This window comes from Mixophyes fleayi, chromosome 7 (genome assembly GCF_038048845.1).
Source record: "Mixophyes fleayi isolate aMixFle1 chromosome 7, aMixFle1.hap1, whole genome shotgun sequence".
Taxonomy (NCBI): domain Eukaryota; kingdom Metazoa; phylum Chordata; class Amphibia; order Anura; family Limnodynastidae; genus Mixophyes; species Mixophyes fleayi.
This window is the reverse complement of record NC_134408.1, coordinates 123,914,910-123,929,364: the sequence shown is the minus strand read 5'-3', so window position 1 is coordinate 123,929,364 and position 14,455 is coordinate 123,914,910. Positions and strand designations below refer to the sequence as shown.

Sequence of the window (14,455 nt, the reverse complement as noted above, 5' to 3'; positions counted from 1 at the left end):
GCACTCACTGGTTACCTAACATCAAACTGTGTCAGCCCATTAATAAAACCACAAAGATAATATTATGTCGCCCTATTGCAACATTTTCATTCCCTTTCAAATCCCCATATCAATCAGAATTGAAAGGAGTTGAAGACTTAGATATTCACTTTCAAAGGAAATTGTTCAACATAATGATTTTACATATGTAATACCTCTGAGGACTGCACATGACATATGTTTCTGTGTATGTTACTGCACCGATACTCTTTCAAATACCAGGTTGTTTCATTCTTATTTCTAAATTCTTTATTTATGTACTTTATAATATTTAGGGGCATATTCAATTAGGTTTGGTGATCGCAATTACTAGCGGCTGCACAAATCCCGTTGTTGTAACACTGCATATTTCCGTGTGCACCCTATAGGGTTGCAAAGGGAAATCCACGATGTTGCAGTACCATATGTAACTTTACACGAGCAGCCGTGCAAAATCGCGATCACCAAACCGAATTGAATATGCCTTTAGGGGTTCAATTTATAAAAAGGGCGAAGTAGTTTTTCGCCATAAAATGGCCATTGCATAACTTATGAAGGGTTTAACGCAGGAGAAATCATAGAGATCACATGACTCCTGCCATAACCCATTTAATGTTTATTGACACAGACCCCATATCAGGGGTGGACTGGGCCGGACAAAAGAAGATTATTTTGGGCCGGTCCCTACAGAATAGGTGGCTGGCCCCTACCCCTCCCTCCCACTCTGTGTGCTGTTCTTGTAGTCACATGGGAAGCGCACCAGCTGACTGGTGCCGTCCGATGTGTGAAGAAGAGATGAAAACTTGTTGCCGACGCGCCAAGATAGAACCAGGTAAGTGAGGGGGGTTCAATAGCAGTATGTGTGTGTGTCAGCATATGAATGTAGTGTGTGTGTGTGTGTCAGCATATGAATGTAGTGTGTGTGTGTGTGTGTGTGTGTGTGTGTGTCAGCATATGAATGTAGTGTGTGTGTGTGTCAGCATATGAATGTAGTGTGTGTGTGTCAGCATATGAATGTAGTGTGTGTGTGTGTCAGCATATGAATGTAGTGTGTGTGTGTCAGCATATGAATGTAGTGTGTGTGTGTGTCAGCATATGAATGTAGTGTGTGTGTGTGTGTGTGTCAGCATATGAATGTAGTGTGTGTGTGTGTGTGTGTGTGTGTGTGTCAGCATATGAATGTAGTGTGTGTGTGTCAGCATATGAATGTAGTGTGTGTGTGTGAGGGGGCAGCATATGAATGTAGTGTGTGTGTTAAGGGGAAGCATATGAATGCAGTGTGTGTGTGTCAGCATATGAATGTAGTGTGTGTGAAGGAGCCAACAAATGAATATAGTGTGTGTGAGGGGGCCAACAAATGAAAGTAGTGTGTGTGAGGGGCCAGCATATGAATGTAGTGTGTGTGAGGGGACAGCATATGAATGTAGTGTGTGTGAGGGGACAGCATATGAATGTAGTGTGTAAGTGTGTGTGTGTGTGTGTGTGTGTGTGTCAGCATATGAATGCAGTGTGTGTGAAGGAGCCAACAAATGAATATAGTGTGTGTGAGGGGCCAGCATATGAATGTAATGTGTGTGAGGGGACAGCATATGAATGTAGTGTGTGTGTGAGGGGCCAGCATATGAATGTAGTGTGTGTGAGGGGGCCAACAAATGAATGTAGTGTGTGTGAGGGGGCCATTAAATTAATGAAGTGTGTGAGGGAGGGGAATCTTAATATAATGTGGGAGGTAGGCTATAACTTATTAAAAGACTTTACAGATTTCTTATTCTATCGAATATATACCAATGTCTTTTAATAAGTTATTAATAAAATTTAATTTCTTATTTAAACTAGCCCCATGAGTGTCCCAGTACACATATTATTTTCTCTTTTCTTTAGTGTTTTACTTATTAAATGTGTACGCTATTAATTTAATGTCAGGGCTAGTTGGAGGGAAATAGATCTATTTATCAAATGTGAATAATATTATTTTAATGTTGGGGCTGGACGGAGGCCTAATTATAAATCATGGATTTGGTCTGACTGGTACAATAGTTGGGAGGTATGTCTTGCTTCACACTGTACTACTCATGAAAGCAGAACTGCGTACACCTAATTGTAGTGCACATTGTATTGTCTGTGTATTTGTCTAAAATGATAATCATGTTACATCGTAGGGACCCCCCTGTCTAAAGTACACTCTGGCCACCCAGCTCTGGGCCAGGGTGTCAGATTGACACCTAGTGCTCTGCTCATCCCAGTAGCACCCCTCATATTATTTGTTTTAGGCTAACTCTAAAACAAATAACAACCTTATTAGTATATAGTGCAACGCAAAAAAAGCCCTTTTGCTGGCAAAAACATCAGTGGGTGTATTTACTAAACTGCTGGTTTGAAAAAGTGGAGATATTGCCTATAGCAACCAACCAGATTCTAGTTATCATTTATTTAGTACATTCTACAAAATGACAGCTAGAATCTGATTGGTTGCTAAAGGCAACATCTCCACTTTTTCAAAACCGCAGTTTAGTAAATATGCCCCCAGGTTTTTAAAGCAAAAGGGCTTTTTGCATTTTCATTAATCATCCCCAATGTTCAGTACTGTAATAGAACATTATTATATAATCTATTGCTATATGATTTATACCCCCATATAATCAGCCAGGTATGTGTAAAAATAAATACAAAAAATAAAGTCCTGTAGGGAGAAGGAACATAGAAAATAAAATGCAATATAAAGTGAGGTTTGTTTATTGCTGCATTATTTGTTTTCATTATTTAAGATTTATCAGTTAGAATAATAAAGTATCACTGGCGTAAGCAACACTACAATAGCCTTTTTTATATTGATAAATATATGTTGTATAGAAAACCCACTTTTAGGGTGAGCCGATACTTATGGGCCAGTGAAATGTGTTTGCCCCCTGGCTAAAGTCTACCAGCCCCTACCCCATATATCAATATGGGGTCTGCAAAATTCTCCAATTTCAATGTACAGGGAGATTCAAAAGTCGCAGTACACCCTTTTATTTCAAAAACTCTACAGGAAATTGGGAAAACTGAATACTCCAGTAAGGTATGGGTGACGTGGTCTATCTTTTACGGTATGTACCAAACATGGGCGCCATCTTGAAATCGGCCAATCGGCCCAATTCCTGTAGAGTTTTTGAAATAAAAGGGTGTACTGCGACTTTTGAATCACCCTGTATTAAGCTTTGCGTTCCGCAGCATGGCAATGCCGTCTCAGGATGGCGTTACCTGCCATTTTCCATTGAATTCAGTGGAAGCCTCCCCAGCCTCACTGGATCCCTCACCCCTGGAAGTGATATGCGCATAGCATTTACCGGTACAACAAACAAAATGAAAACAAGGTTATAAATTCTAATACAATCTAATTTGTAAGCAGAGAAATACAAAGCAGAGAAAATATATTTAACCTTTCATCCCTATTCATCCCTTCATCCACCCCTACATTTTTTAGCATGAAGGCAACACTTGCCATTTACCACAGTATACCCCAGTATAATTGTGATTAAACAATCATGCTATTTTTAAAGCTATTTTGTGCAACATTCTGGCCAGGGTTATAGCAGTGTGCTACTTGTTTGATAAATTATATCATTTTGCAAAACCATAAAGAATACCACTTAGTTGGAGTTTTAAGTCTATAAAAACGGATACCACCTTCCTCTCCGCTGGAGAGCATCTGGAGGGCTTACAGCTGCACCGCCTGAATGTCAGGTGGTCAGCTCACTGTCAGTTCGGCCATACATGTGCATAGATGTCTATGGCCAAATCAGAAAGATCAGGACATTTAGCACTCGAGCTGTTCAATCAGATCTGATGGAGCTCCGTTAGCATGGTCAGAAGACGTCCACATAAACTATGTGTAGTCTGCATGAAACAAGGGAAATGAGAACTGACAACTGATAAAAATCCATTAGGTACAGTGAAATCTTGCTAGTATAGTCGGATCATCCTTTAGGCAACCTAGGTTCCTGCCAGGGCCCAGTGGGCACTGAGTGGTCTAGATTACCATAACTCATTTTTATGTTTTTTTGTGGATTTTTTTGACAAACCAGAGGGGAAGGAGGCCCAGACCGGTATGTTACTTAGGGTCCCATAGGTTCTTAATCCATTCACTGCTTGCTTGATGTAGTTTAACCAGCTGGTGTGTATGTCCATATAATTGAACGGAGTGGGTTTTATTGAACAATGGATACAGATGGTGTGCTATAGTGCAGCTAGATGTTTGGTTGAGCAGCAGTTGGGAGGAAGAAAAGAGTTAATTAAGTAACAGGAGATGATATGAGTAGCTAGGATTGAAGGAGAGGGACCAGAAAACGGTTATAACAGAGAATTATAAAAATAAAGTCAATGGAATTGGCGTGGATTTGGAATTGTGTGTTTAATTGGTTGAATGTGTGGGAAAATTTATAAGAATGAGATATTCTCCCATTGGAGAGCAAACAATTCTACCCAATATGGATCGCCACTCCCACTGAATGCATGATATGCAGTGTGTGTACAGGCGCAGTGGGTGTACCTCTCCTCCCATAAGAAGGAACCGTTAAATCCTTTGTATGTTCCAATATCTCCTACATTAATATAGACGATGACATGTTTATCATTTACCAGTGTTGGCTAACCTGTGACACTCCAGGTGTTGTGAAACTACAAGTCCCAGCATACCCTACCAGCAATAAGCTGCTATATATTGGCAAAGCATGCTGGGACTTGTGGTTTTACAACACCTGGAGTGTTACAGGTTAGCCAACACTGTCATATACTATCCATGAATGCCAGGCTAATCTCAGACATTATCCATGTATCTGGAATTACCCATACATTTCATACAGATTATTTTCCTCCTAGATTTTGTTTAATCAGAATTGTTCATATTGATTTTGTTGCCGAGTGTAGCTGGGCCTATCCTCTCTGTAAAAAGAAAATTCTCGCTAGCAATGCAATTTCACACCAAGGTAATGACTTTGCAATTATAGTAATGATGAAAAGCAAATAGCCAAACTTATCAACGTCCATGTTTAATTGGCCAGAGCATGTTGATGTCAACTAATTTAGCAGAGTCTCGGGAGCAACCATTGCCATGTAGTTTATTAATTGGTGTAGATTAGACATGAGCTAATTGAGTGACCTGTTTGTGGGTCATGGAAAACAGAACAGAACTGTGTGACAGCAGCGTTGTAATACATTGGTTTCAAAATGGCTCCCTTCTCACCTTATACAATAATAGAAATGTATGTATTGTGTGAAAAATGTATATATTGCATGATAATGTATGTATATGGATGACTAACTCTATTCGGCTATGTTTAGTAAAAAAAAAATGAAATGATGTCTATCCTACTTTGTAAAGATTGATAATTGTAGGTTCGCACATTAATTGTAATATCTTGGGCACTTTTACTCAACCTACGATCATTGCGTTGCAAGTTGCTACATGATAAACAGGACATACACTAAAGGGGGCAGTAGTGGTTGCTGACTATAGTGAGAGGACTGGAGATAGCATAGTTGGTGTCAGGTGTGTACCTAGCCAGTCTGATGCCCGAGGTGGTAACCCTTATATAAACTATCATAAACTTACCAGATCCTAAAATAACTAGTGTAACTGGTTAAACAGAAATATGAGTTAGGCCACTTACACAGGGTGTTTATTTTAAGCGATTTTTATGCTGATAGTTACAAAAAACGTTAGCTGAATGGACCTGTAATGCTTAGTAAAATATAATGGAGATCTATGAGATCATTCATTAAATACATAGTACACTATGCTGCAGAGAGGCTTTAAGTACATGCATATAATGCTCCCTTAAAAGCAAGGACAATATTAAATATGTTAATACAGGACCACCGCTTTTACAAGAAACCACTGTACATTCCAATTAAATAACCAACTAGAAAAAGAAAAAAAGAAACTCTGGTAGCGTATTTACCAATCTACACAACATAATAACAAACAACAAAGTTTATAAAATCTTAATTTATTAATTACAATAAAAAAAAATCTAAAGAAGTCAACAGCTATAATCTAGACAAAATAATTAAATTCACATTGGCTTGTGGGTATCCTAATAAATTAAATCTGCAAGGCCATTACATCATAACTCCATACCTATAGTACCCTACAATTAACATATATGAATATATTCATATATAGACAGTGAAATAGATGTTAACGGAAGAGGTGAAGTAACAGAGGGGGCAATATTATGGAAAGTTGAAGAGACACGAGATATATGAGCGAAAATGTAAGTACACAAAGGAGACAGGAGAGAGATATGGGAACACAGGTGGCGTTAGGGAAAGGTGAAGTAACATGGGAGACATGAGGAAGAGGTGGCTGAACACTGGGGAAAGGTAATTGTACACAGGAGGGGTGGGGATCACTGGACGGATAACTTTCCAATATTTAATATATTTCGTATTCTAATATATAGTGTTAAAAAGCATATAAACATTTAACCAGGGCTGGCTCAATATAATTTGTGGCCTAAGTTTAATTTTAAATTGTGGTAAATAAATCCTTATAATTTACATTGGCAACTTGAATTTGTTTTTATAGGATGATCTTTTGGTCAAACTTAATGTTCCATACTGTGATAAGACAGAGTTTTACAGGGAGTATTATATGAAAAAATAGTCACAGTATACCGTGCATGGCATGGCATATGGTTAAATATTTCTGCATGTATGGAATAGGAAAAAAAGGACATAAGTATTATATACTCCCCTTATATGACAGTTCCTTATTTTCACCATATCCTAGCAACTGCCCTTGATCAAGTAGCTCCAGCGACTCTTCATACTCCACGTAGACTTCGTTGTCAACCATGGCACACTAAAGTAACACGAACTCTCCAAAAACTTTCTCATAAAGTTGAATACCACTGGCGTAAATCTTGTATCTCTAATGATTTCAGTGCATATACTGCTATCTACCACTCCTATTGAAATGCTCTGGACACTGCTAAACAAACATACCTCCAATCTCTCATCCACGCTCAACCTTCTAACCCCAAAGGCATTTTTAACAGTTAAATCTCTTCTCAATCCTCTCACCCCAAACCCTCTATCATCAGTGCCCTGGATTTTGCATCCTGTTTCAAGACCAAGATTGATAAGATCAGATTGAAATGGTATCATCTCCCTTGACTAGCAATCAGTTCAATTACTTCCCAGCATCCTCTGACACCCTCTCATTTGATCCCACAAATGAAGAGGAAGTTTCTACTCTCTTCTTATCTTCCTACTCTACCTCCTGTCCTCTTGAACAACAAATTGGTAGGTCCCTGTCTCCTGTGCTCATTCCACCAGATTTCTAACTAGATTTCTACAGATTTCTAACTAAAATCTGTAATCTCTTTCTTTCTACTGGCATTTTTCCATCTCTATTCAAGCATACCTCTCAGACAATTCCCACCTCGACCCTCTTCAATCTGGTTTCCGCCCCCTCCACTCCACCGAAACCGCCCTGGCCAAAATTACTAATGATCTTTTATCAGCCAAACCCAGGGATCACTTCTCCCTACCAATCCTCCTCGACCTCTCCATGGCCTTCAACACTGTGGACCACCCCCTCCTGTTGCAAAATCTTCTCTCTCTCTGCCTCTCTGGCTCTGTCCACGCCTGGTTCACTTCATACCTTGCTAACCATTGCTTCTCTGTCCCCACATCTGGTTCTTCCTCCACCCCCTCCCCTCTCCCTGTAAGAGCCCTCAGGTCTCTGTTCTCGGTCCTCTACTCTTTGTCGCTCTATACTACCTCCCTTGGTGCTCTCATCTCCTCCTTAGGTCTTTAGTATCACCTTTATGCTGATGACATTCAACTCTACATCTCTTCTCCTGATCTGTCCTCCACCCTCCTCTCTCGTGTATCTGATTGCCTCTCCGCCATCCCCTCCTGGATATCCTCACGCTTTCTCAAACTTAAGATTTCTAAAACTGAACTCAATGTCTTTCCTCCTTCCAGATTCTACTCCCACCTTGACCTCTCTATTGCTGTTAACAATACCACCATCTCCTCTGGCACCCAACTCCGCTGCCTGGGCGTCATCCTCGACTCCTTTCTCCCTTTTGCTCCTCAAATTCAATCCCTTGCCCAAGCCTGTCGCTTCCAACTATGCAACATTGCCCGCATGAGGCCCTTCCTCTCTCAGGATGCCACCAAAACAATCATCCATGCACTAATCATCTCCCGTCTTGATTACTGCAACCTTCACACCAACTCCTCACCATCACCTACAAGGCTCTCTCCCAGTCTACTGCACCCTATATCTCTAACCTCCTCTCCATTCACACTCCCGCCCACTCCCTGCATTCAGCCAATGACCATTGCCTCTCCTCCACTCTGATCACCTCATGCCGCTCCAGAATCCAAGGTTTCTCCTGTGCTGCCCACATTAACTGGAACGACCTTCCCTGCTCCATCCGTCTGTCCCCTAACCTGTGCTCCTTCAAACAGGCACTTAAAACTCACCTGTTCCTTAAAGTCTACCAGCCATCCACCTAACCCTTTCTTATCTCCTCCGCTCATTATCTCCTCTCTCCTCTTGGCCCCTCTCTTCACTCTTTCCTTGCTATATCCCCATTACTTACTCGCTTCTGTGCCTGACGTCTGTTTACCCTCCCTTAGGATGTAAGCTCTTATGAGCAGGGCCCTCTTTCCTCCTGTCTCTATATCTGTTCTTCTGCTCCATCTTTACTGCAATAGCCATGCCTGGAGTTTCTGAAGTCTTGGTATTATTTGTTTATTGTTCAGTACTGTTTCACCCTGTATAGTCTACTGTTTGTACTGTGTACAGCACTGCAAAAATCTTGTGGCACATAATAAATAAAGCATAATAATAATAATAATAATAATAATAATAATAATAATAATTAATCCTATTCTAAAAAACAAAATTCGGACCCAAACGCTCTCTCACATTACCACCCCATCTCTCAGCCTCTCCAAACTTCTTGAGAGAATTGCCTACACTCACCTCACATGTTTCCTTTCTGCAAACAACCTATTAAATCCTCTTCAATCAGGCTTTCGCTCTCAACACTCCACAGAGACTGCGCTGACCAAGGTTGTCAATGATCTGATCACAGCTAAAACTGAAGGTGATTACTCTCTTCTAATTTCTCCTGGATCTCTCTGCTGCATTCGACACTATTCACCACCACTCCTCATACAGACGCTACAATCTCTAGGTCTTCACGACACTCTCCTATCCTGGTTCTCATCCTACCTGTCTAATAGTTCTTTCAGTACTAATTTCTCTGGAATAACCTCCACTCTGCTTCCTTTATCAGTTGTCTACCACAAGGCTCAGTCCTAGGTCCTCTGCTATTTTCTATCTACACCATTTCTCTTGGAAAACTAACAAGCTCCTTTGGATTTCAGTATCATCTCTATGCGGATGATACACAAATTTATCTATCCTCTCAATCTTTCAAAAACAGAATTAATAAAATCCCCAACCAACAATAGAAACTTCCTGCCTTTCATTTCTTTTTCTGTTGACAACATGACCTTAAATCCCACCCCGCAAGCTCACTGCCTAGGTGTATTCCTTTAGTCGCAACTATCCTTTGCTCCCCACATCAACTTTATATTTACATCATGCTGCATACATCTAAAAAACATTTCCAGAATACTTACATATCTCACACAAGACACTGTAAAAACTTTAATTCATGCACTCAAAATCTCCTGCATTGACTATTGTAATTCCCTCCTTACTGGTCTTCCCAAAATCAGACTCAAGCCCCTACAATCTATTTTGCACATAGCGGATAGATTGATTTTCCTTGCAAATCGTTTTTCGTCTGCTGAGTCACTCTGTCAGTCTCTACATTGGTTGTCTATTTTTCAAAGAATCCAATAAAACATTCTTTTACTAACATACAAGGCCATCAACAAAGCTGCACCAACATACATCTCCTCATTTGTCTCAAAATATCTCCCAACTCGACTACACAAGATCTGCGTTTCTCTTCCACTCTCATCACTTCCTCCCATTCTCGGTTACAGGACTTTTTCGAGCTGCACCCATTTTATGGAATTCACTCCCTCACACCACAAGACTTTCCTCTAGTCTTCAAACCTTCAAGCGTTCTCTGAAAACCCACCTCTTCAGAGAAGCTTATAATATTCCACTATCGCCATCTTAATTTCCCTAGGTTACCCTATTACTACCCTCTACACACCTAACACAAGTCAACAACAACCCTCTGACCAACATAGTTGTGTGACTGAGCATACAGCCCGCTAAATACTTTGTAACCTTTGCATTCTAGCTGGACTAATATTCAATATGATGTAGCACTTTCCCTTGTGTATCAAACTATTGTCCCATAGATTATAGGGGTGTGAGCAGGGCCCTCTTACCTCTCTGTATGCATTTATTACCTAGTATTGTTTTATTGTTTGTTTCCAATTGTAAAGCGATATGGAACCAGCTGTGACCCCATATATACCAGCGTCCAGCGTCTTCACAAATGCAGTACAATACTCCAGTACCCTCAAAGTTGCAGTGTTCCCACATACTCAGTACTATCATCCAGTGGCCTTACATATGGCCCCTGCACTGTCCCTACATATTCAGTACCATCCTCCAGTGTTCTATGTGATATCTGCCTACAAAATTATACCAGTCTTCAGTTTCTCCAGAGCCACTGTCTGAAACAGCCTCCAGTGCACCACAAATACAAGTCTACGGTGCCAAATCTTCAGTGCCTCCAGTCTCCAGTGCACCTATAGAAACCAATCTTCAGTGCTTCCCATATACCAGACTCATCATATATACAATCTATTGTTCACGACCCCCAACTGAACCACCACTGGCTAAACTGCAGGAGACCCATTCCCACAATTACTAGTGAACCGGCTCTACTTCAAAATGTGTTTGCCAGCATGACCACCTGGAGCCATACCGTTCTTTTCCCATTGGTCCTGTCAGTGGTGATATTACCTCACAGAAAACCATCAGTCGCTACTAGAACACTGGAAGAGTAGCAGCGGCTGTTTTTCCTGCTAGCTGTGGTGGCGTGTTGTGAAGGGGAGTAAAAAAAAAGATACATAAACAAAATACAATTTAATAAATAAGTAAATTAAAGAAACAAAAACAAAAAGTCTGTAAACGCCACATTTTCCAGAAGGGTGAATGCAAACTGAAAAATGCATTTATAAATGTCATCTTACCTGAATGGGAGTAAAATTATTTTTACCTTCTTTTTTTTTGTGCCTATTATAGCAACGGTCATCCAAAATGTTCTACCCCCTTATGTGCCCCTGGGTCAAGTGTTCAAATACTGATGTCATATACGAGCAAGAACATAGCTGCTACATTTCCACTGCATACAGAGAAATGTCTCAGTCTTACAACAGAAAATAAAAGTGTTCATCTGGCCAGCGCTACCAGCCAGCTGTAATAGCCGTGCTTTAGGTCCTGGAGGTAATTGTCACCAGATGGGATTTATATGAGACATTTTCAGCCACTTTGCACATGATTTATTTTTTTCCGTGTGACAAAATAAAAATATTATGTATTTTCAGGAAAAAATAAGACACTTAGTTCTGTCTCAATTCTATCTAAGCATAAGAATATTGTCATAAATGTACCTTTATGTTCTCACAGGTCGCAATGGTAAAAGGCCAGACCTGTTTGCAAGCACGCTTACGCTTAGTGTAACTGCATGCAGGTGTGATGTGCACACCAGTGGGGGCTTTGATGAGCCGGGGGGCTAAGGCAACTGACTCATTCATCTTGGATTTAACTCAGTTTTCTGAATGTGAAAAGTCACCTTTTTTCATGAAATCCTTGAAATTATTTATGCAGTAGACTGAAAACCTTCTAGATTAATAAACCGATTTAATCTCTTACTTTTTAGGCATTAGGGGGCATATTCAATTAGGTTTCCGGTCTGCGGGATCGCGCCAGAACGGGTCACGAAGTTAATCCACGGTACCGCAATAACGTGGAATAACGAAAATTGCGATACCGTATTACCTGCAGTGCGCAGGTTCCACGGTAACGCACGTTGCCGCGTACCGGAAACCTAATTGAATAGGTATTTTACCTCTAGGTACTTTATTTTTTCATATGTTTATGCTATTTCCATTCGGGATGCTATATTTTACAATGTATTCCTTTCCATTACGTTTAAGTAGTAACCACTGAAAAATACACACTGCAAATTGAAAAAGGGGTTGGCTGGGCTGGCGGGCAGGGGGGCATCTCCCCCCCCCCCCCTGGACCAGTCCTATAGTGGGCTACCTTGGGCTGGGTCACTGGGCCACCTGCATATTTTCCCCTTTAAAATAGGCTGCTGAGTCGAGTCTTGCCCCCCACCCCAGACTAAAATTTACCAGCCCTCCCCTGACCAGAATGACAGCTCATTTCCTAAACATTCCAAGCATATGGGCAAAATGCTGTCCCGGAAACACTATTTATGGCCTTATATGGATTTTATTATACTAGGAGCTGACACATATTTCAGTATAATACCCTTTTAATAAATAATTACTTTTGGTTGCAGAAATACCAAGGTACAACTCTGTAGTTGTGTCTTACCCGTACAAATATCACCATATCCCATACAGACTTCAACAAGATGATGGCAGTACGACACTGATGTAGCTGTTTATATTCTGGGACGCTCATTTCAAACAGGTCTGCCGTATCCTGCAGTTTTCTCATCTCCTCCTCCAGCCTTGAAATATTCCTGTGTGTCTACCGAGAGGAATACAGTCATATTGTCAGAAAGATGCTGCCTCTCAGTTGTGACAGTTTAGTTGCCAAGAAGTGTGAATTATCTGCTGTTACACTTGACTACGTCTTAGAAAGTGCATGTACTGTATTTACAGGGGATGAATCATTGCAAGGATTGCCGAAGTCCTACTTAACACTAACAGTTACAACATTGTCAAACGGTGGCTGAGAATTTCATTGACAGGTTCCGGACGAGTGGAAGCAATTCATATCTCACTTTTTCCAGCTCTGTACATAATATGATTTTGTTTGGCATTAAAAAAATAGGATAAAGCTTCAGTGTACAAGTGTACAATATTTTCCTACAGTTGTACTATTCTATATTATATGCAAGAAATAAATTCTACATGAACTGGTCAAATATATATATATATATATATATATATATATATATATATATATATATAAATGCTTCATCTTACAATATTACACATACATATAATATTGATGTTTATGGTGATAGCTATCTGAAATGGACCATTTGCATTTTGTGGTGTCTGTAAGATGAATGTCAGGCGACCTCCCCTAGGCTCCTCTGATTGGCTGACCTCCATTGGCCAAACAGAATAACCAATCAGTGGCATCAGCAAGGTACATCATACCAGCCCCCCCCCCCCCCCTATTATAATAATTTAGTATAACTTTTGACTGACATTAAAATAGAAGTCAGACAGCTAGCCAGACTCTCTTAAGCCTGGGAACATGTGTCCACGATGAAGAAGACATGAAAAAACCTCATAGATTTTGCACACTTTCCACATCAGCAGAGATGGGCCTATGATAAATGAAGGCCCGTTGAAGCAGATGTCTCTCGATATTGGGGAACAGCAAACCAAACAACTGCTATTTTTAAAAAAATTCTAATTGCACTTTTGTAAATAATTATATTCATTAGTTCTTCATTAGTTAGCAGTAGAAATATTGTTTGTAGTGAAATGAGGACCATTTTGCTACATGCTGGAGGCTGCGATATCTGAGGTGCAGTAAACAGAAGTTCATGGTATGTTATGCCACCACTGGTATGAAAAAACATTTGTTTAAAACAATCCCCTGCACCAAAGACTTTGCATCTGATGGTGAAGTAGGTCAGAGAAAGGTATCCACAGAAGAAACATGAATCCTGGAATCCCGTTAATGCTTAATCCTAAGGAGCTTTTATGTTATTGACAGAGGAATTTAGTCACTGTGGGTAGCAACTACATACTAAATGTTAAATTGGCAAAATAAGTTATATAAGTATGAGCATCAATACATTTTTTTTATAAAAAAAATTATATATTGTAAGCAATGGTAAATTAGTGGCAGTATATACGTGTCCCAGATTTCTGTTTTATGTGTTTTAAACATCCAGATAATTTTAGTATGTTATTGGAAAGCTGTAATTCCACTGTGTTCAGCTTAAGTAAGAGCTGGTTTTCTGGGTCTCTGGAGTGAATGGAGAGTGGGTGGGCCTCTATTTCTGTAGGCCAGTTCTGTTCTTCTGGCCACCCAGTCAAATAACAGACTGATTAACAGACTGCCGCTGTGGTGCGGAACCAAAACAGTGGGACATCCTTCTAGCTGAGTCTCACTGCCTGGGGTAAATCAGGAAAGGTAAACCTGAGACCCAAAAGCTAGGACAACTTATTCTTGTGACTATTGTTTTGTATGCAATAGACCTAGGTTTTAACATAA

At 40.2% G+C, this 14,455-nt stretch overlaps 1 protein-coding gene across 1 annotated transcript in view; it reads right to left on the bottom strand.

The window, feature by feature from the left end:
* LOC142098555 (dynein axonemal heavy chain 11-like) overlaps positions 1-14,455 on the bottom strand; it is a 325,973-nt gene that overhangs the window by 207,757 nt on the left and 103,761 nt on the right. The window contains exon 22 of the mRNA XM_075181390.1: positions 12,584-12,742. Within this exon, the coding sequence (XP_075037491.1) occupies positions 12,584-12,742 (159 nt within the window). The remainder of the gene's footprint in view (positions 1-12,583; positions 12,743-14,455) is intronic.